The 22,435-nt window shown below is 38.5% G+C and overlaps 2 protein-coding genes and 1 long non-coding RNA gene across 8 annotated transcripts in view; 2 read left to right on the top strand and 1 right to left on the bottom strand.

Moving 5' to 3' along the window:
* ORMDL1 (ORMDL sphingolipid biosynthesis regulator 1) overlaps positions 1-4,469 on the top strand; it is a 20,580-nt gene extending 16,111 nt beyond the window's left edge. For all 4 annotated transcript variants that reach the window (XR_004053098.1, XM_030916093.1, XM_030916096.1 and 1 more), the window contains one exon: positions 904-4,469. Coding sequence is in view for 3 of the 4 variants with exons in the window: in XM_030916093.1 (XP_030771953.1) it covers positions 904-925 (22 nt within the window). In the remaining variant the exon portion in view is untranslated. The remainder of the gene's footprint in view (positions 1-903) is intronic.
* LOC104667736 lies at positions 2,762-5,547 on the bottom strand. Its single transcript, XR_748718.1, has 2 exons — positions 5,334-5,547; positions 2,762-3,468 (listed from the first exon to the last, which is right to left on the bottom strand). It is a non-coding gene; the product is annotated as an uncharacterized LOC104667736 (long non-coding RNA).
* On the top strand, positions 5,004-22,435 carry OSGEPL1 (O-sialoglycoprotein endopeptidase like 1). 3 transcript variants are annotated; one of them, XM_030916091.1, is made up of 10 exons: positions 5,010-5,157; positions 5,382-5,642; positions 6,669-6,909; positions 13,321-13,708; positions 14,525-14,729; positions 14,805-14,953; positions 15,889-16,019; positions 16,144-16,215; positions 18,219-18,325; positions 21,757-22,431. In XM_030916091.1, exons 3-9 carry the CDS (start codon positions 6,689-6,691, stop codon positions 18,295-18,297), a joined length of 1,245 nt encoding a protein of 414 aa, XP_030771951.1. In that variant the 5' UTR covers positions 5,010-5,157; positions 5,382-5,642; positions 6,669-6,688; the 3' UTR covers positions 18,298-18,325; positions 21,757-22,431. The 3 variants fall into 3 exon arrangements, with proteins under 3 accessions (XP_030771952.1, XP_030771951.1, XP_030771950.1); XM_030916090.1 differs by lacking the exon at positions 5,382-5,642 and having other exon boundaries at positions 5,130-5,157; positions 21,757-22,435; XM_030916092.1 differs by lacking the exons at positions 5,382-5,642; positions 18,219-18,325 and having other exon boundaries at positions 5,004-5,157.

Below are 22,435 nucleotides of genomic sequence, written 5' to 3' on the forward strand. Positions count from 1 at the left end.
TGGATAGTACATGTCAATGTGAGAAATGTGAACAAGTTCAGTACTAAAAAGACATGTCTAGGTAAAATACCCTAAAAGGAGGTTTGGAGTAGTGCAAGGCAGGGGAGGGGAAGGTAAGTAGAATAGCAGAGATAAACTCTCTATTGTGTCAGAAAGAAAATAATGAGATGTATCACATTTTACTCCCTAATCTCAGTTCCAGGTAAAAATGATCCAGTGATTTAGCAAGTAGTTTGTTATGTTGGGTTTAAAATTTTTCATATAGCTACAAATGAATGCAAGAGAATTATAAACATCAAAGTCAGAATCCTGAATGTATCAAGTATATAGGACACAGGGCTTCAACTGTATTGGATGATTTTATCTCAAGTTGAATGTTGGCCTCACAGAAGTTGTTTATAGTATTTCCTTTTTTCAAAACCTGAAACATTTCATAATTAGAAAAACAGTAAAAAAAAAAAAATTGGGTTTTCAGTGTAGTACTGTAATTTATTTCATTTCTTGACTAATGATTCAAGCCCTTGATAAATAATGGTTATGGAATGACATGTGTAGCTCTCAAGTTCTAACTAATATTAAGTTTAGCAGATAAAGCAGTTTATCACTGTGTCCGTTCACTCGTACTGCATAAGTATGTGCTGATAAAATAATCTTAAATACAAGGATTTTAGTAAAGAAATAAGCTACTTCATTAACATTGTAAAATAAATAGTTTTAAGATATAAAATATGAAAGGAATTTACAGTGTATAGATTTTCTGACTTTCCAATTATGCAATTATAAATTTTTATTGATAATCTTATTTTGAAAACCCCTGAGTTTTCAAATATTCTGCATTTATGTTGACTATTTCACCAAGATGATAAAACATGCAGTATTTTCCTCATTTTATAATTTTTATAGTGAGAACAGAGAAGCCAGATGATTTATTAGTTATTGCTGGTAAAAATATAGAGATCCTTTGAAACATTTGTCTCTCCTAGAATTCTCATCAAACCATATGCTTCTAACACATTACTTAACAGTCATGGGGAGTATGTGGGAACGACAAGAGACTCACCCTCTCCCTTCCCTGCCAAAACCACACATAGACCCACACACTTGAAAAATAAGGAAATAAGATCATCTAGTATGGAGATTCCTCAAAAATTAAAATTATATCCAGCAGTTCCACTCCTGGGTATATACCAGAAGTGAAAGCAGGAACTTGGACAGATATTTGTACATTTTTGTTCACAGCAGCATTATTCACAATAGCCAGAAGATGGAAGCAATCCAAGTGTCCATCAAGGGATGAATGGTTAAAAGAAATGTGACATATACACACAATGGAATATTATCCAGCCTTAAAAAGGAAGAAAATTCTGATACATATTACATCCTGGATGAATCTTGAAGACATTATGACGTGAAATAAATCACAAAATGACACATACTGTGTAATCTCACTTTTATGAATTCCTAGAGTAATCAAATTCAAAGACAAAGTGGAATGGTGGTTGCTAAGGGTTGGAAGGCAGAAGGAATGGGAGCTTATTGGTTTTTTGGTTTTCTTTTTTGCTTTTTGTTTTTTTTTTGAGATGGAGTCTCCCTCTGTTGCCCAGGCTGGAGTGCAGTGGCACAATCCCTGCTCACTGCAACCTCTGCTTCCCAGGTTCAAGTCAATCTCATGCCTCAGCCTCCCACGTAGCTGGGATTACAGGCATTCATCACCACACCCAGGTAATTTTTGTATTTTTAGTAGAGACGGCCATCATGTTAGCCAGGCTGGTCTCGAACTCCTGACCCCAGGTAATCCGCCCACCTCAGCCTCCCAAAGTGCTGGGGTTACAGGAGCAAGCCACTGTGCCCAGCTGGGAGCTTACTGTTTAATGGGTACAGAATTTCAGTTTGGGAAGAGGAAAAGGTTCTGGAGCTAGATGGTAGTCATGGTTGCATAGCAATGTGAATGTACTTAGTTCCTTTGAACTTAAAACATGGTTAAAATGGTAAATTTTGTTATGTAAATTCTACCGCAATAAAGTTCAGAAAAGTTAATTTGTAAAATAAGCATAATGGCTCAGCAAACAAAACCCAAAATATCTTCCAAAGACCTGATAGTATTATCACTAATGAAAGAATGTTCCACATCAAGAGATACTGGTCAGCAAAGAAAATTTAACAGGAGAAAGGATGGGCTGGCGCAGCGCAGTGGCTCATGCCTGTAATCCTGGCACTTTGGGAGGCCGAGGTGGGTGGATCACGAGGTCAAGAGATGGAGACCATCCTGGCCAACATGATAAAACCCCATCTCTACTAAAAATACAAAAATTAGCTGGGCATGGTGGCGTGCGCCTGTAGTCTCAGCTACTCGGGAGGCTGAGGTAGGAGAATCGCTTGAACCCGGGAGGCAGAGGTTGCAGTGAGCCGAGATCACGCTAGTGCAATCCAGCCTGGCAACAGAGCAAGACCTCGTCTCAAAAAAAAAGAAAGGAGAAAGGAAAATGGCAATGTATTTTTAGCACTAGCCAACTCAAAGAATGTAAGACACATATGTGACTCAAGTGGAAAGGGCTGCATCAGGCTTGAAATATTAGCCATTAAAAGCACCAAACTCATGTCTATTAATAGTTTCCATTCCATATTTACCAAGCAATCTTCTGATTATAATTTGGATTTAGCCTTCATTGTAATTTGGTCAATAGAAGGAAGATAATGACCGGCAAACTCAACTATCCTCGCTCCCCCATAATTGCATTTCTCATAAACAAATACATTAGTATTAATGGCTTTTACACACCATTTTATTAGCAATTTGTGGTGGGTAACTCAGTACTCCCGAGTCCAGTCACTTCCAGACCTGATAAACCAATTTTAAGCCTATAAAATAATCAGATATTGAAACTCAAGTAATCACACTATGGGCCTGCCAGGCTGTGTATACATATCTGTGGCAAGCCAACGTGGCTTTCCCCAAGTAATACGCCTCTCTGAATGCACTTTCCATTCACATTTCCATAATTCTGTATTGCATTTTGTCTTCTGCCTATAGACTCAGATCCTTGAGAACAGAGAATGGACCTTATCTGTATCCTTAATAACTAATAAAGTTCCTAGCACAAAGGAAATAACCCAATAAATATGTAATAAATGAAAATAAAACCTAACCTAGTAGAACATAATTAGGAAATAAATATTGAAAATTAAGATTTGGGCCAGGCGCAGTGGCTCACGCCTGTAATTCCAGCACTTTGGGAAGCCGAGGCAGCTGGATCACAAGGTCAGGAGTTCAAAACCAGCCTAGCCAACATAGTGAAATGTCATCCCTACTAATAATACAAAAATTAGCTGGGCATGGTGGGGGGCACCTGTAGTCCTAGCTACTCGGAAGGCTGAGGCAGGAGAATCGCTTGAACCCAAGAGGTGGAGGTGGCAGTGAGCCGAGATGGCACCACTGCACTCCAGCCTGGCGACATAGTGAGACTCCATCTAAAAAAAAAAGAAAAATAAGATTCTTCTATGTATTAATATATAATATGTATTAATAATACAATTTTCCTCTGAAGGCTACAAATGGAAAGTTAGACACGCAGTATCTGAGACAAAATAAGTATATCTAGATTCAGCTGGAACTCTTGATTTATGTTGAGCTTACATAGGCCGTATTTGTTGAGAATGCCCATGAGTGGCAGCATTCTAGCTGTATCTGCATAAAAGTAGACAGGACTCAGCATACATGCCTTTTCCCCAATAACCCTCTCCTATGTTACAATAAGAACACAGAAAATGTACACCTTTGCTAAATACATGTGACTTGTGTAAGTGTCACTTCACATATATTCGGTCAAGGGAAAGATAAAATTCCTTACTAATGTGCCCTAGAGTTCTCCTGTTTCACATAATACAGCATTTGTACTCAACACTGGCCAAGAGTGCCTAGATGAGGAATCTACCAGTGATAGCACACACAGGATCTTGCTTGTCTTGACAGTACAGAAGAGCATTGGGATACACCTGCTGAACATAATTGGAATTGTAAGAAAAATAATACCTGATGTGAAAGGTTTTATGTTCAAACTGGATTCCAGTGTATAACAGAAATAACCTCTGACCCCTCTAACAGTATGACTAATTTTTCTTAACCTTTAGGTTTTAATTTTTCTTTTTTTTCCTTTTTTAGGCCAACAGTGCACCCTAGAGAAAATGTGAGTTATTTTCTCTTCTAGCAGTTAAGAAAACAGACTCCAGTGCCAGATGGCCTGACTTCTAATCCTAGCTTTGCTTTTCCTAGTTGTGTGACCTCCAAAGCACCCAAACTCTGTGGCCCAGTTGCCTGTAAAATGAGGACAGAAACTACTTCATGGGATTGTGAAAGAAATTAATCTACAACAGGTGCCTGGTACATAGTGCCACTTTATCATTATTGTTATTGTTATACATAAATGAAATTTTTGAAAAACACAAATTCCAACTAAAAAACCTCAACCATATTCTGGTAATTATTTACTTATTTATCTGTATCTACCTCTAGACTGTACTCTGGCTTCCCAACATGTTGTTATGGGTTTTACTCATCTTTTATACCCAGAGCTTCACAACGTGCAAAGTGCAGGTATATATGCCAGCCCTGTACAACAGTGGATTCTAAGGTCCTTGCTTACTAAAATCTTAAACACCAGCGTGGCAGAAGACTGACTCTTGAAATAAATCTGTTCAAACAGTGTTCAAAACAAAGTTCACAAACCAATAAAAGAAAAAAAAAAGAAAAAGCAGGTGCAAGACTCCGAAAACATACCATGCTGAATTTCGTGTACATAGTAAGCAAGGACAATAAAATGCATTATGAGAATAGGATTTTTTAAGGCAACTGAATATTTACCACAGCCATTTTTTTTTTGAGACAGAGTCTCACTCTGTAGATCAGGCTAGAGTGCAGTGGCGCGATCTTGGCTTACTGCTACCTCCGCCTCCCGGGTCCCAGTTCAAGCAGTTCTCCTGCCTCAGTCTCCCGAGTTTTGTTTTGTTTGTTTTTTAATTGTAAAAATAAGCCAGTCCCTTTCTTCCTAGTGAAGTGGGAGAAACGGTTTACACTGTCCGACCAGAAACACTTCCGTTCTCTGGGAATCCGGCTAGGGGGCGCCGCTAGATTCCATCCTGTTTCTCCGATGAAAGTATCAGGTACCTCACCCCTCCCTTTAGATTTGGTGATAATTCCCTTAAAAATAGAATGACGAATAATCTACCCCATCCTTTTCTCACAGTAGCAACCAAATTCCAGCCAAGGGCAAAAAAAAAAAAATTACTTTTTAATGTAGCTTAGTGTTTGGAACTTGATGTTGTGTAGTCAGACAAACCTGTATTCGGTCTCCGCTGGATCAGTCACTAGCTGTGTAATTTTACAGAACTCTCATCACCTGCAAATCTGGGGGAAAATGCAGGCGCGCACAGAGAGCGTTTCGGGCAAAGACGGCCTTTAAGCTTTTCCTCACTAAGCGTGCGGCTCTCTAGTGAAACAGCAGCTAGCTCTGGAAAGGACCTTGCACGGTGTCGATGACATCACTTCCGGGCGCTAGGTTCGGGTTTTCTCCCGCAGCAGTAAGAGCAGTCGACAGTCTTTACTAGGGAAAGGAGAAAAGTGCTGGCTACTACCGCCCAAGAGGAAGGTGGGTGAAATTGCTCACTCTTCACCCCACTGACGCTTTTGCGCACCTGGAAAAGCGGTTCCAGTTTGCGCCCTTCGCCGCCTTAGAGCCTACCGGAGACCAGCGCTACCCAAGTCACGTGGGTTCACACTGCAGCTTTCTTGGCCCGAAAGGGTAGTGCTTCGCATAATCCTCCCTGTCCAGATTTTGTTAATGCAAATCTAATTCCCCTACGTTGTGTCTGTCTGGGCTACACTTCCCGCAACTGCGCTCTGCAAATAGGTCGCTCATCTCTAATCCCTGGGATGCCCTGTGTCCCTTTAGTGTGGTGGAGAATGAACCTGCTTTAACACCCAGAAAGTTTTATAACGGATGATATGGGGGCATGAAATTAGGTACTTCGCAGTGTGAAAATACTAGTGTGCTTTAGTGATGGGCTGCTATTATATTGGGGGAAAAGGATTTGGGAAGATCCTTGTTATGACAAAACCTATAGCAAAAAGTGGAGATTTAATTCCAAAGATTGTAATTAAGGATAAAATAGATGTTAGGTTGCAGTTGGGGTGTGTGTGTGTATGTTAACTCTTGTTTTTGAACCAAATGATCCAGTTTTATTTTGAAAGGTGTTTTTAGGAAATAGAATACATTAACAGTATTTTTATCTGTTCCATCTGCCTTTGTTGTTTGATTCTTGTTAGAAAAATCCATATTTTGTCTTAATTTTAGCTGTCAGAAAATAAATAGCACTTTTCAGAGGACTCTGTCAATTATTGTACTGTATATTAGCTGTCTTAATAATAAGTCTTTTGGTAGGAACAGCATGCAAGTAATAATAATACTAAAAAATTTTATATCTGACCTGTTTTCCCCCTTGGAGAATATTATATTCATTCATAATATTATTTATATTCACATGTTGCTATAGCCTTTACAAAATTTTGGTGAGTTTTTACAAACTGTCCTGTAATTCTATAAAACTATATATTGAAAAATAAGCTGGCTAATGTCAGATGCAAATAATAAGTTGTTTCTGTAATTCTGTTTCAGGAATTATCTATAGAGTAAGTATGCTAATCTTGAATAAGACAGCAGGAGTTTTTTTAAAACCATCAAAAAGGAAAGTTTATGAATTTTTAAGAAGTTTTAATTTTCATCCTGGAACACTATTTCTTCACAAAATAGTATTGGGAATTGAAACCAGTTGTGATGATACAGCAGCTGCTGTGGTGGATGAAACTGGAAATGTGTTGGGAGAAGCAATACATTGCCAAACTGAAGTTCATTTAAAGTAAGTAGACATTATCTTAGTTATTTCCACTTTTTTGGAAAAAGTAAAATCATTCTTTTGTATTTGTCATATATAAAAGTTTTCAGGAGCTACTGTCTTATTCCTTTTTGCAAACACTTTTAATAACTGCTATTTAGAAAACCTCAAACACCTCATCTTGGCTTTTAAGGGTCTTCACAATAAGGTCCCAACCTTAACTAATTCTGTTGCCAAAAGATACTAAGCTCATTCCCAGCTTCAGTATTTATCGATGATTTTCCTTCAGTAATGCATTCCTTCTTTTCTCCACTTCTATGTTTCATGGTCTCAGCTGAAGTCGTAGGAAAACTGTGTTAGTCATTGAAAAAAAAAAAAATCCTGTTCATATTTATACATATAAGTTGTGTTAGTACTTAAATAAATAATAATACACTGTTGTATTAAAGCATAGAATGGTGCAAGGATTGTAAACTGAGATGTTTGTAGAGGACCACTAGGCAGGTTACCTCAATAAATGGACAAGATAAAAAGTGGAAAATGTCTGGAGGAAGTCACCACTCAGCTCTAGCCAGTTGTCATGCGGGAATGCAGGACCTGTGTTATTAGATTATTATAATTTTCAAGAGAAAATGGAAATCCAGATTTTTTGTGTGTGTGTAAGACAGAGTCTCACTCTGTCACCAGGCTGGAGTGCAGTGGCATGATCTCAGCTCACTGCAACCTCCGGCTCCCGCATTCAAGCGATTCCCGTCTCAGCCTGCCAAGTAGCTGGGACTACCTGTGCGCATCACCACGCCCAGCTAATTTTTTGTATTTTAGTAGAGACAGGGTTTCACCATCTTGGCCATGATGGTCTCAATCTCCTGACCTCATGATCCACCTGCCTCGGCCTCTCAAAGTGCGGGGATTACAGGCGTGAGCCACCGTGCCTGGCCGGAAATCCAGATTTTTAATGTTGTATTTCCAGATTTTTAAAATTAGTAGCTAATTTAAAATATATTAAAATACTCTACAGATGAGTATGCCTTTAAGCTATCAATTGACAACATCTGAATAGTGAAAAAGCCTGGTATTTTGGAATCACAGTCCTGTATTTGAATCCTGAATTAAGCACTTGGTATTGGCTCTGTAACTGTAGGCAAGTTCCATATCTTCTCTGATTCTGTTTTCACATTAGTAAAATAGGAAAATTGGCTAGGCGCAGTGGCTAACGCCTGTAATCCCAGCACTTTGGGAGGCCAAGGCGGGCGATCACGAGGTCAGGAGATCGAGACCATTCTGGCTAACATGGTGAAACCTCGTCTCTACTAAAAATACAAAAAAAAAAAATTAGCCAGGCCTGGTGGTTGGCGCCTGTAGTCCCAGCTACTCGGGAGGCTGAGGCAGGAGAATGGCGTGAACCCGGGAGGCGGAGCTTGCAGTGAGCCGAGATCACACCACTGGACTTCAGCCTGGGTGAGAGAGGGAAACGCCATCTCAAAAAATAATAATAAGTAAATAAAATAACATCTGCCTCATAGAATTATGGGAGGGTGGCGTTAGAAATAATATATGCAAAGAGGCAGATTAAGCCTCAAACAATAACTCTGTGAAAGGGACTGTGTTGGATATTAGTAAGGCACTGTGAAATACTGCAAAGTCCTTGTTTTCAGGAAGCTTAACTCGATTATGGAGACATGATGTCTAGACCTACAAGGAGAATTAATAGTGCAAGGCAGCATAAAGTAAAACAAGTGGTGCAGACAGTAACTATTATTACCGTGCCTTCACAGGCTTTTCAGTTTTTCCTGAGTGCACTGAACTTTTGAACATGTAAAAGTTAATGGCACAGAAAGGACTACCCTGACCACTTTATCTAAATTAGGTACTCCCATCCTATTTATTCTGTATCATCGTATCCTGCATGTTTTCTTTTCTTTTCTTTTTTTTTTTTTTGAGACAGAGTCTCGCTCTGTCGCCCAGGCTGGAGTGCAGTGGCCGGATCTCAGCTCACTGCAAGCTCCGCCTCCTGGGTTTACACCATTCTCCTGCCTCAGCCTCCCGAGTAGCTGGGACTACAGGCACCCGCCACCTCGCCCGGCTAGTTTTTTGTATTTTTTAGTAGAGACGGGGTTTCACCGTGTTAGCCAGGATGGTCTCGATCTCCTGACCTCGTGATCCGCCCGTCTCGGCCTCCCAAAGTGCTGGGATTACAGGCTTGAGCCACCGCACCCGGCATCCTGCATATTTTCTTTGTAATATTTTCACAATTTATACATTTGCTTGTGTATGTATAATCTCAGTAGAGTCTAAGTGCCATGGTGACAGGGGCCATGTCTATATTAATCACTATGCTATGCCTAGTGCCCAACACAATGTTTGACACATCACAGGTGTTCAGTGGCCTTTCGTTAGGCCTTCAGTGAATGGAGATGGAAAGAATATTATAAACTGGCTTTGTTAGTTCGTTCTTGCATTGCTATAAAAAAATACCTGAGACTGGGTAATTTATAAAGAAAAGAGGTTTAATTGGTTCATGTTTCCACAGGCTGTGTAGGAAACATGGCAGCATCTGCTTCTGGGGAGGCCCCAGGGAGCTTTTACTCATGACGGAAGGCAAAGTGGGAGTAGGCATCTTACATGGCAGGAGCAGGACCGAAAGAGAGGGGTGAGGTGCTACACACTTTTTTTTTTTCTTTTGAGATGGAGTTTTACTCTTGTTGCCCAGGCCGGAGTGGAATGGTGTGATCTCGGCTCACCGCAACCTCTGCCTCCTGGATTCAAGCGATTCTCCCCCCTCAGCCTCCGGGTAGCTAGGATTATAGGCATGCTCCACCATGACCGGCTAATTTTGTATTTTTAGTAGAGATGAGGTTTCTCCATGTTGGTCAGGTTGGTCTCGAACTCCCGACCTCAAGTCATCCACCCACCTAGGCCTCCCAAAGTCCTGGGATTACAGGCGTGAACCACTGCGCCTGGCCCACGCTTTTAAACAACTAGATCTCATGAGAACTCATTGACTATGGCGACACAGTACCAAGGGGAAAATATGCCCCCATGATGTAGTTGCCTCCCACCAGGCCCCATCTCCAACACTGGGAATTACCGTTCTACATGAAATTTGGGCAGGGACACAGATTCAAACCATATCACTAAGTGAGCATTGTCAGCAAAGGCAAAGAAGTGAGAAAGTACTGGACATTCAGTTTAGCTAGACCATAGGTCACTTAAGGAGACTACTGGGCAAACAGGCTTCAGTGATACCATTCACCTGGCGCATCTCAGCATTTTTTGAATACCTATAGCTGCCAGGCAATACTTGGGGCATTGGGGGTACAAATATAAATGAGACATATGACCCTTGCCTTTGAACAGCTCACCATATAAGTGGGTTAGAGTGTAGGCTTATATTCTGGTTCAGCCATTTACTACATTTGATACTGTGCACAATTTTTTGTGCCTCAGTTTGCTTATCTGTTAAATGATAATAATTACCACTAACTCAAATTAGTGTTGTGAATATTAAGTGTGAATTCCTTTAAAACTTTTGGGGCATTCTTGATGAATAGCAAGGGCTGAATACAAGCTAGTTATTAGTAACAATAGTAGTTCTACTACTACTATCAGTAAAAGTGAAGAAGACAGTAAGCAGACCATTGTGAAACAGAATGGAAAGTGCAGTAATAGAGGATTACTTGGCATGAGGAGTCCCTTTTTCCAAGCCAGAAACCTGAAGGACATCCTTGACTTCTCCCTCACCATTCCACATCCAAATCAGTCATTCATTCATTCATAGTAAATCCATCTCCCAAATATTTTTTGCAACTTTCCTCTGCTTTCTCACTGATTGAGTTCAATCCTTTATTGTCTTTTGCATAGACTCTTGGCTATAGCTTCAAGCCTCAATAGTTTCCCTGCCTGTTTATTAGCTTTTTTCCCTAATCCATACTCCATACTGTCTACAAATCATAGTAAGACAAAAATACATTGTTATTATTAATTCTTTGAGAATAAAGCCATGTTCTTATTTGGCCCTAGTGTTTAGCATAATCCCTGGAAGATAAAATACACAGAAAAGGCATAGAAAGGAAAGAAGGGAGGCAAGCAGAGAAGGAAGGAATGAGTGGCAGGGAGATAATTTAGATTTGATGCCTCCCAAATTCCACAAAACTAAAGGTTTTGAGTAGGGGAATAACAGGGGTAGCACTGTGCTTTAGAGTATTCTCTGGCAGCAATATAGGATGGACTCTAAGGATCAAAGGACGTAGTTAGGAAAGTACAATTAGAAGACTGTTGAATAAATAGACTGAGATGAGGGCTTTTGAGACTTGGCAGTGGGAGTGGTGGTAAACTTAAATGGGGAGAGTGAAGGAGAGAAAGGAAGTAAAGATGAACTTTGAAACCCAAGGGTTCTCTGATGCCACTAACAAAGATGAGGAATATAAGAGAAAAAGTAGCTTTGAAGAATTAAGGAAAATTATATTACAATGTGGATGTGTTGAAATCAGATCATTTCATTTATATCCCCCTCACTGCCTGAAACAATATTTTAATTGCTCAGCAAATATTCATTGAATGCACTTACTGAGGATTTTCATTTCTACGCATAGAACTAGTAGGTCTTGCCTTGGCAGTTATAGAGACTCTGTGTGAAAAAGCACCTCTAGCAGCACCCTCCAAAAGGAGAGAAGAGCCAGCAACTCCTCTTTGGAAATCAAATGAGAAATTTTTATGGAAGAAATTTAACTCAAGTAGTACAGATGAAAACACAACCAATACACAGAGTACTACATAAGTATATAAATGAATTACTGCACCAGTGAACTGCTGCCATCACTGTTTACAGTACTGGATTCCACACTGATTCTATTATCTTGAACACAGTTGTTGACATATATTTTTATTAAATTATTGCTTTAGGATTTTTTTAAAGTCTGAAGTATTATCATGGATCTGTTTTTCTTGATATTTGATTTGATCTTTCAAGAATATGATTGTATTTATAGTATAAACCTCTGTTATGAATTAGAAAAGATCCTAGGTTTGTTAGTAGGAGACCTGGGACATCTTTCTTACTGTATTATGTAATGATGTGACACTTGCCCTGGTGAGCATTGTTTCCCAGTATGAAAGATGAAGGGTCTGAACCAAAACAGCGTGAGTGTCCTTCCAGTTTAAAAAAGCTTTGCTTTGCTCTCCTGATGGCTCATAGGCTGAATCATGTCCGCCCCTCAAATCAGGTGTACACCAATGTGTTTCTTTTTGCTAGCACTTGAGAAAGTTATTAAGTATTTTCTTTTTCCCTGGGTATCATGTTCTATTATTATTTTAGAAAAAAGTCATAACTAGTACTGAATATATGGTATATATGATATTAAAATGATAATTTTGCAACAGCTCAAAGTTAAAAGGTTAATGTTACTCACTTTGCTATGTGAGCTGTGATTACTACCATTAGCCACAGACACCGGTGCCTCTACTTTTTATGTACCTATTGTGATTTAATCAACGTAAATAAAGGTTTGTATAGTATTTTTGAAGTTAAAAAAAAAAAAAGAACTAGTAGGTCTTGCAACATCAAATATTTGAAGATGATTTTTTTTGAAACTAGCAGTGCAATTTGCAGACTCTATTTTATTGCTCTAGTTCTCATATTGTAAATCAATCACATGGTAGCAAATTTATTGCTAGCAAATTTGTCTCTTAGTTCTTTACAGTTGACATTTGGAGTGGCCATCCACCATCCTACATGGACCAAAAATCCAAATTACCAACTCTGAGCACCAGATTCCCAAACTGTATTTCAGTATTGCAAGCCATCTGCTGTCCTGCTGTGACCTCAATTGGAATGTGTTTTAAAATAAACTCATCTTCTTTATAAAACTGTCTTCATGTTTGTCTTTTAGAATTTGTTTTCTCCCAGTCATTCCAGCTGAATAGCTGAACAAGCTTTGATGCCTTAGTCCCCCTGTCCCCTTATATTCAATTAGTTATTACAGTTCTTAAGGTTCTCTGTCCCTTTCTTTCCATTCCCACAATCACCCAGTTTAACATATAATCATTTTACACAAATACTTTCACAGTAATCTCTCTTAAATTCTTCTGTCAGCAAGGAAATTAATTTTCCTTAAATACAATTGTTTCCTGTCCTTCCCATGCTCAAAACTTGTCTGGAATGCTTTGCAAGATTATTTTGGTGATTTCATTTGTCAACAAACAAATCCATGGGAGCTTGTTGTGCATAAGTTGAAAATGTCAGAAACATTATCCCCTTAATTACTGCTTACTGAGTTTTAACCATAGTGTGCTATGTTAGAAGGCACACAATTAGAAAATACTTGACTTACTCAGCTATGTAATGATTAACTTGAAGACATGCCTTTAACTGTAATATATTATCAGTTTTCCTCATTTTTACAATCTTAAAACTACAAAAAGCTGTCTTTCTTTCAGAACAGGTGGGATTGTTCCTGCAGTAGCTCAACAGCTTCACAGAGACAATATTCAACGAATAGTACAAGAAGCTCTTTCTGCCAGTAGAATCTCACCAAGTGACCTCTCAGCAATTGCAACTACCATAAAACCAGGACTTGCTTTAAGCCTGGGAGTGGGCTTATCATTTAGCTTACAGCTGGTAGGACAGTTAAAAAAGCCATTCATTCCCATTCATCATATGGAGGCTCATGCACTTACTATTAGGTTGACCAATAAAGTAGAATTTCCTTTTTTAGTTCTTTTGATTTCTGGAGGTCACTGTCTGTTGGCATTAGTTCAAGGAGTTTCAGATTTTCTGCTTCTTGGAAAGTCTTTGGACATAGCACCAGGTGACATGCTTGACAAGGTAATTATTTAAGAATTAATTTCTCCATTCTTTTTTGTTACGTTGTCCATTTCAACTAAGTAGCAATCAATGTGCTACCACCATTCACCTAAATATTTCTGAATGATATCTTAATAAACTGAAAAAAATTTACAATGGTAAGAAAAAATACAAAGAGTAGTACACAATTGTATAATTCTTAGCCTTTCCTAATAAAATGTTAAGAGGTTCATATCTGTACATAAAGGCTGAAATAGTTTGCAGATACAGTTATGTATTTTGTCAAATAATATATGTGAACCAATGTGCTTTGTAAACTAACATACTGCCAAAAAGGTAAAATAAGAGAATATATATAGATTAACATGACATTAAAGACGCAATGCGCAGAATTAAATCACACAATTGCTGACACCACAGACAGGTAGGGTTCCCCCCCCCAACCCTTTGTTTTAGAACACTACAGAGGCTACTGCCATATATATAAAAACACTGCTTTCCACAGTGAAATAATAGGAAGAAAATATAGGACAAGTTCTTATTATTGACATTCATCATTAAGCAGTCATTGTCAACTTCAAGCCTATTTTCCAACCCCAATAGAAGAGCAAACGTAGATGGGGCAGTGATTGGCTTCTTATTGTTCAGGTCATCATAAGGAGCAGAGTTGTCTGCTTACCTGAATATCAGCTGTAGTCTATATTTGCCAAAGTATAGCATGTTTTATTCCTTCAGGGGGGTTTTGTTTTGTTATTAATTTTCAATTCATTTCCTTTGCATCTTTTCGTTTCAAAGTATTTAATTTTATGACTCTAAAAAAATATAATTTTTTGATAGGTGGCAAGAAGACTTTCTTTAATAAAACATCCAGAGTGCTCCACCATGAGTGGCGGGAAAGCCATAGAACATTTGGCCAAACAAGGAAATAGATTTCATTTTGACATCAAACCTCCCTTGCATCGTGCTAAAAACTGTGATTTTTCTTTTACTGGACTTCAACAAGTTACTAATAAAAGAATAATGAAAAAGGAAAAAGAGGAAGGTATATTTCTAATTAGGAAAGTTGAACAGATAAATGTTCTGGATTGTGCCTAAAAATGCCTGCTCATTTCTGCAGGTATTGAGGAGGGGCAAATCCTGTCTTCAGCTGCAGACATTGCTGCCACAGTACAGCACACAATGGCATGTCATATTGTGAAAAGAACACATCGGGCTATTCTGTTTTGTAAGCAGAGAGACTTGTTACCTCAAAATAATGCAGTACTGGTAAGTTTTATTTCATTTTAAAGTAATAGTTACACTTTGCAATATGTTACTTTTCTCCCAAGACCTTGACCTGGTGTTTAGGATGAACAGATCTTTATGCCCTATGCTAGCCCTGACAGTATGAAATTATGCAGGATAGGAAAGACTAACAGCCATTTCTTGTACTAGTTTGGCAGCTTCATGGGACATCTGTATAGCTTCTATGGCTCATAAGTCTAAGATCGCTTCCTCTTGTTGGATTTAAAAGAGGGCTTACAATAAAGAAAGTAAATGCAGTAACTGCTATCACTATTTTTAGAAAAATAGATGGATTTCTTTCATCATTTGATGAAATTCCTTTGTTTGTTTTTTAATAAGCCAGTCAAATTTAGCAGTGGGAGGTGGTATACCAACTTTCGTGACACTGATGTTGATAAAGTTCTGATAATCCACTTTATTGTACCAGCTGAAATCCCTTTAATTGTGCTTAAAAGCCTTGAGACAAACATCCTGTTTAACTGTATCTTAAACTTTATTCATTTAAAAATTATAAACTAAAGTGGGAAAATGTTTAAATGTTGGTAATTCATAGATGAAATTTTACTTGGATATCAAAGAATAATTTTTTCAGAGTTATGTAGTAAAATGCACAAAATATTTAATAAAAAACTTCAGAGTCTAAAATGGTTCTATGATTGTGATTATATTAAATAAATATTTAGATGAAAGATTGGAAGAAAATATACAAAAATGCTAATAATGTTTGTATGCTATTAGAATTGTTAGTAATTTTTTTCTTTCCAAATTTTTATTATGTAGATATATCATTTGCCCATTACCCATCTCAAAATGGGATAGTTTATTATTGTATAATGCTGATATTTTCCCCAGGTTTAATTAGCAGCTTGGTTCCTATCCATATATGATAGTTATTTTGGTTTTCTCAATTCCTTCAGGTTGCATCTGGTGGTGTTGCAAGTAACTTCTATGTCCGCAGAGCTCTGGAAATTTTAACAAATGCAACACAGTGCACTTTGTTGTGTCCTCCTCCCAGACTGTGCACTGATAATGGCATTATGATTGCATGGTAGGCCACAGGATATATGTGCTTCACTCATAACTATGTAAATATTAATTGCCATTTTATCATACTAAACCTTCTTCCTTCAGATCTTGGAGCTATTGATTTTATTTTAATGATTCTTATTTAGGAACGGTATTGAAAGACTACGTGCTGGCTTGGGCATTTTACATGACATAGAAGGCATCCGCTATGAACCAAAGTATGTGATATCATTCATGATCTTTATGCAAGTTACATTACTTAAGACAAAGCCTGGATTTTGCCTTTATATATGAGGTTTTCATGACATTCTGGTGGTACTTGAAGGAAAGTTACATAAATTTCTTTCATGAACCTAGTTAAGGTTGATACCATATGAGAAATATTTTTGCTGTAGTTTCAAATTATAAAAATCTTGACAAGTTTAGGTGAGTTAGAAACAGGTCATGAATAAGAGTGATGAATTCCCTCCTTTGGAACTCAAATGTAAACTGTGTCCATGGCCTGGACTTTTGCAATGTCAGGAACATCTCAGAACCAGCAAGTATGCTGGGAAATTTAAGGAAAACATGCAGAAAGCATTCAGGTGTGAGAGTGGGTTGCGATTATGCTTTCACACCGGCAGCTGAGAATTGGCCAAAAGATAGCTGTTTCCTGCAAGCCTTATTTCCTCTCCCAAATCAGAGTTCCAGTGAATAGCACAGCTTTTTCTTTTACTTTTTTTTTTTTTTTTAAAGAGTCTCACTGTGTCACCCAGGCTAGAATGCAGTGGTGCATTCTCGGCTTACTGCAACCTCTGCTTCCCACATTCAAGTGACTGTCATGCCTCAGCCTCCTGAGTAGCTGGGATTATAGGTTCACACAGCTGTGCCCAGCTAATTTTTTGTATTTTTAGTTTTTGGGTTTTGTCATGTTGGCCAGGCTGGTCTCAAACTCCAGGCCTCAAGTGATCCACCCACCTCAGCCTCCCAAAATGTTGGGATGACAGGTGTGAGCCACCATGCCTGGCTGGTTTTTCAAATTACTATCAAATTCTGTTATAAGTTAATTCTGGAATAGTAAAAGACAATTATTTTCATGATCTAACATAATTATATTTTAAACACTGTTTCATCTGATGTTTTAACTTGTCAGCATTGGCCAGGCACAGTGGCTCATGCCTGTAATCCCAGCACTTTGGGAGGCTGAGGCGGGCAGATCACCTGAGGTTAGGAATTCAAGACCAGCCTGGCCAACATGGTGAAACCCCATCTCTACTGAAAATACAAAAATTAGCCAGGTGTAGTGGCAGGCGCCTGTAATCGCAGCTACTCTGGAGGCTGAGGCAGGAGAATTGCTTGAATCCTTGAGGCGGAGGTTGCAGTAAGCTGAGGTCATGCCACTGCACTCCAGCCTGGGTGACAGAGCGAGACTCCATCTCAAAAAAAAAAAAAAAAAAACATAACTGTCAGCATTATATTCCGTAACTTGACAGTTGTGCTATACATGAATTACATGTATGCTGATCATGAATGAACTGAATTGAGTTAGTAGTACCGGAAGGCATCCCTTTGATACCTTGTCTCAGATAGAGTATATCCTCTGATTCAGTTGTGCCACCTTGTGGCAGTGTTGAGGCTGGAGATGATGGCTTTTTCCAGGTTGGGATTCAGTCAAAGCAAAGCCTTGTCTTGGACAACATGGTAGAAAAGCAGAAATCTGAAGCAAAAATTAGTTACTGAGGAGGAACAGAAAAAGACAGCAGGAACTAAGACCTCTTTGGCTAGTAATGGCAAAAGATGGTAGAAAAGGGGCAAGGCAGCTTTTGAAACTTCAGAGAAGAACCTATAGAAAGCTAGGACATTTCTAAAATGTGAATGGACACAGGTTTGACTTTAGCTGTATGGCAAAAATGTTTTTACCTTTTTAGCTTTGTAGAGAATTATAAGACATTTTTCATTATTTTTATATTTCATTTTATGTTTTTAACTTATTTACAGTATTTGAGAGCAGTAAAACTGTTTCTTTCAAGAACATCTCAAAATTTAGATTTCTTATTGAGACTAGCTTTCATTATCGTGACTTGAGGTCCCAGTATATTTGTAAGTATTTAAGAATCATCACCACATATGATGAATTAAACATTTGATATTTATATCATCATAATTCTAAGCAAATAGTCTGCAGAACTAGTGATGGATCATGAAGCAAATAAATAATATGATTTGTCTGCTTATGATGTAGATGTCCTCTTGGAGTAGACATATCAAAGGAAGTTGGAGAAGCTGCCATAAAAGTACCACAATTAAAAATTGAGATATGATTTCTGCTGTTCAAAAAAGTCCCTAAAGGTAGTGTTAATGTTAAAATTAAGTTTTTATTATTTTGTGTATCAAATTGTAGAAGATATATAATATTAATTATTCATCAAGAATTCTTATTTCTTTTTTATGTTTGATGTTTTACCTGCTCTTCTGAGATACTGTACTGTATTAAAGCCTTACAAGGGAACATAGCTATTTTTAATTATTAAAAACCAAAATAAAACATCTTTTGAGGAAGGAATGTATTGATGTTGGCAAGTAGAAAGAAAAACTTTGGAAGAAGCACAGTAATTTTGCTGAATTCTGGCCCTGTATCATACAGGCCTAGGACTTTCCCCCGCTTCCGCAAATCAGGATAGGAGGAGCTACTTTTTAACTCCTACTGAAACAAGAACCTGACTTTATAATGAGAGAGCAGTTTTATTTTTTTTTTATCATTATTATTTTTTGGAGATAATCTCCCTCTGTCACCCAGGCTGGAGTGTAGTGGTGTGATCTCAGCTTACTGCATGCAACCTCTACTCTGGGTTCAAGTAATTCTCCTGCCTCAGTCTCCTGAGTAGCTGGGACTACAGGAGCCCACCACCACGCCTGGCTAATTTTTTGTATTTTCAGTAGAGAGAGGGTTTCACCATGTTGCCCAGGGTGGTCTTGAACTCCTGAGCTCAGGCAATCCGCCTGCCTCGGCCTCCCAAAGTGCTGGGATTACAAATGTGCATGAGAAAGCAATTTTAGATCAAAGTCATGTCAAAGCAGACATTTCCAAATCAAGACAAAAGCTGAGTTTCTCTAACATAATATGTTATTAATTTTAAGAGTTCATGATTAGGTATCCTCTCTGGAGTAAACAGGATGTCTATGCATTTTTAAAAATTCATATAATTTGAGGTTTTACAATTTTGACATGTAAGTAATCCCTCAATTATGTATTGTACGCTTTAGTTGTCCATATACTTTCACATCAGTTATTTGAGAAATTGTATATAATCAGATGGAAATAAATGAGGGAGTTTTTTTGGATAATTTTTTTTAATCCAAACTTTGTACTGCAAATATCGTAAGATTATCACTGTTTTTCTGCCTTGATTAAAGTAACTAAATGCACAATTCTTTGAATATAACCCTCTATATCTGGAGACCTTTCTCATGCATAATTTTTTATTTTTATTTTTCTAGATGGCATCTTGCTATGTTGCCTAGGCTGGACTAGAACTCCTAGGCTCATGTAATCCTCCAACTTCAGCCTCCAGGGCCTGACTTCTCACACATCCTTTAAAAAAAACAAAAACTGGGGGGAGGGGGGAGGAGGGAGGGATTGCATTGGGGAGTTATACATGATATAAATGATGAATTGATGGGTGCTGACGAGTTGATGGGTGCAGCACACCAACATGGCATAAGTATACATATGTAACAAACCTGCACGTTATGCACATGTACCCTAGAACTTAAAGTATAATAAAAAAATAAATAAATAAAAATAAAATAAAATAAAATTGCAAACTGAAAAAAAAAAAAAAAAAACTGTGGAGTAATAAAAATAATCTTTTTTTTTTTTTTTTTTGAGACAGAGTCTCACTCTGTTGTCCAGGCTGGAATGCAATGGCTCGATCTCGGCTCACTGCAATCTCCATCTGCCAGGTTCAAGCAATTCTCCTGCCTCAGCCTCCCGAGTAGCTGGGACTACAGGCAAGCACCACTATGCCCAGCTCATTTTTTGTATTTTTAGTAGAGATGGGGTTTCACCATGCCGGCCAGTCTGGTCTCGAACTCCTGACCACGTGATCCACCCACCTCAGCTTCCCAAAGTGCTGGGATTACAGGCGTGAGCCACCATGCCTGGCCAATAAAAATAATCTTTATGGGGGGATTTATAGGAGAAGTAGTATACATTTTAGGAGTGGTAGGATGGTCTGGCTAGGCCAAGATACTCAGGAAATATCTGGAATTGAATGCAAAGGAACTCTGATAACCGGAAAATAGTCCTAAAATACAGTCTTGAGCCTACCTGAAACCAGTTTCAGAGCTCAAAAGTTGCTCTCTAAAGGCTTTTTAAAATATCTACAGAAGCTTAATATTTCCATTGTTGTGAATTCTTATCCTTAATGGTGCTGGATAACACAATTTATTACTTGAATATGTATCCCTTTCTAGTATAAAATAGACCATTTCCCTCCGCATTTCCTATATTTTTAGTCAATCCACCAGAAAGTTGTGACTCAGCACCATTAAGATAATTTAGAATTAAATATGAAGATTAAAGACGTCTCTTATTTTTCAGTGGTTAAGAACACAGGCTTTGCATGGTAGCTCATCTTAGTGCTTTGGGAGGCCAAGGGAGGAGGATCACTTGAGGCCAGGAATTTGGGACCAGCCTGGGCAACACAGCAGAGACCTCAGCCTCCTGAGTAGCTAGGGCTACAGGTCTGTACCACCACACTCAGCATAACAGAGACCAAGGACCTGTAGCCTTAACCACTCAGGAGGCTGAGGTGGGATGATTGCTTTGAACCCAGGAGTTATAGGCTACAGTGAGCTATGATTGCACTACTGCCCTCCAGCCTGAGTAACAGAGCAAGACCCTGTCTCAGACAGACAAATAAATAATCATTCATTCACCCACTCACTCACTCACTGACTTTGGACTCTGGCACATAGAAAGCCCTAAGTACATATCGGGGAAAATAGCTGCTAATTAATATATACTTTCAATGCTTACTGCAGCCCAGGTAGAGAATGGATTACAGCAAGACCCTCAGACTGTATGAAGGCAATTCAGCAAGTGGATGGAGAAAAGGGGAGCTTTAAAGTAAACAGTGAAGCCAGGTGCAGTGGCTCACACCTGTAATCCCAGCACTTTGGGAGGCCAAGGCAGGCAGATCACCTGACGTCAGGAGTTCGAGACCAGCCTGGCCAACATGGTGAAACCTCGTCTCTACTAAAAATACAAAAATTAGCCAGGCGTGGTGGCAGGTGCCTGTAATCCCAGCTACTCAAGAGGCTGAGGCAGAATTGCCTGAACCCAGGAGGCGGAGTGAGCTGAGATCTTGCCACTGCACTCCAGCCTGGGTGACAGAGCGAGACTCCATCTCAAAAAAATAAATAAATAAGTAAAATAAAGTACACAGTGAAGCCAGGTGTTTGTATCATATTTGTCTGCAGCTGTAAAATAGGAGAAGCAGACATTGCTGTTTGAACAAAGACATTATATGATTCTAAGCCACAAAGACTATTACCTTTTCCAGTTGCAAACCAAAGACACTCTATAAATAGAGAGAATGAGCAACACTGTTAGCTACAAAAGCCATACTTATGTACTTGATGGGCAATGATTTCGGATTTTATTTTTAAATAAAACTTTTTTTCCCTTGTAAAAATTTTTATTTTCTTTTTTAATTTTTCTTTTCTGCTTCATCCACTGACTCTCAGACTTTTTTTTTTTTTTTTTTTTGAGACAGGGTCTCACTCTTGGACCTCGGCTAGTAGCAAGAGATCTACAGTAGCAAGATCACAACTCACTGCAACCCTGACTTCCTGAACTCAAGCAATCCTCCTGCCTTAGCCTCTTGAATAGGGACTACAGGTGTGCATGTCCATGCCCAGCCAACTTTATTTCTATTTTTTGTAGAGACAGGCTCTTGCCATGTTGCCCGAGCTGGTCCTGAACTGCTGAGTTCAAGTGATCCTCCCACCTTGGCCTCCAGAAGTGCTGGGATTACAGGTGTGAGCCACCATGCCTAGCCAAAATATTTCTTAAGTATACATTTTGGGTCTTAGAAGACTTATACATTTGTAATATTTATTACTAAATATCTCACAGTATTATAATAAATGTTACCATGTGAGCTACTTTGAATCAGGCCTCTTGCACGGCAATTTAAAAATGTTAACTCTTGATATATACACTAGTTATACCACTCATGTCAGTCGATAAATTTTAAGGTTTAAGTGCAGGCCTTCTTTTACAGAAATCCTACTTATTATTTGAAACCATAACTCTGACCTGATATTAAATTCCCGTAGACATGCTAAGGAAAGTCTGCTTAGTATCGAGATCAAGAACTTCCATTCAAAAAGATTATTCAGTTACGTTATTTGCATATTACCACTATTAAAAATAAAAATTTTTAAAAGATG

Source organism: Rhinopithecus roxellana, chromosome 14 (assembly GCF_007565055.1).
Source record: "Rhinopithecus roxellana isolate Shanxi Qingling chromosome 14, ASM756505v1, whole genome shotgun sequence".
In the NCBI taxonomy this organism is placed as follows: domain Eukaryota; kingdom Metazoa; phylum Chordata; class Mammalia; order Primates; family Cercopithecidae; genus Rhinopithecus; species Rhinopithecus roxellana.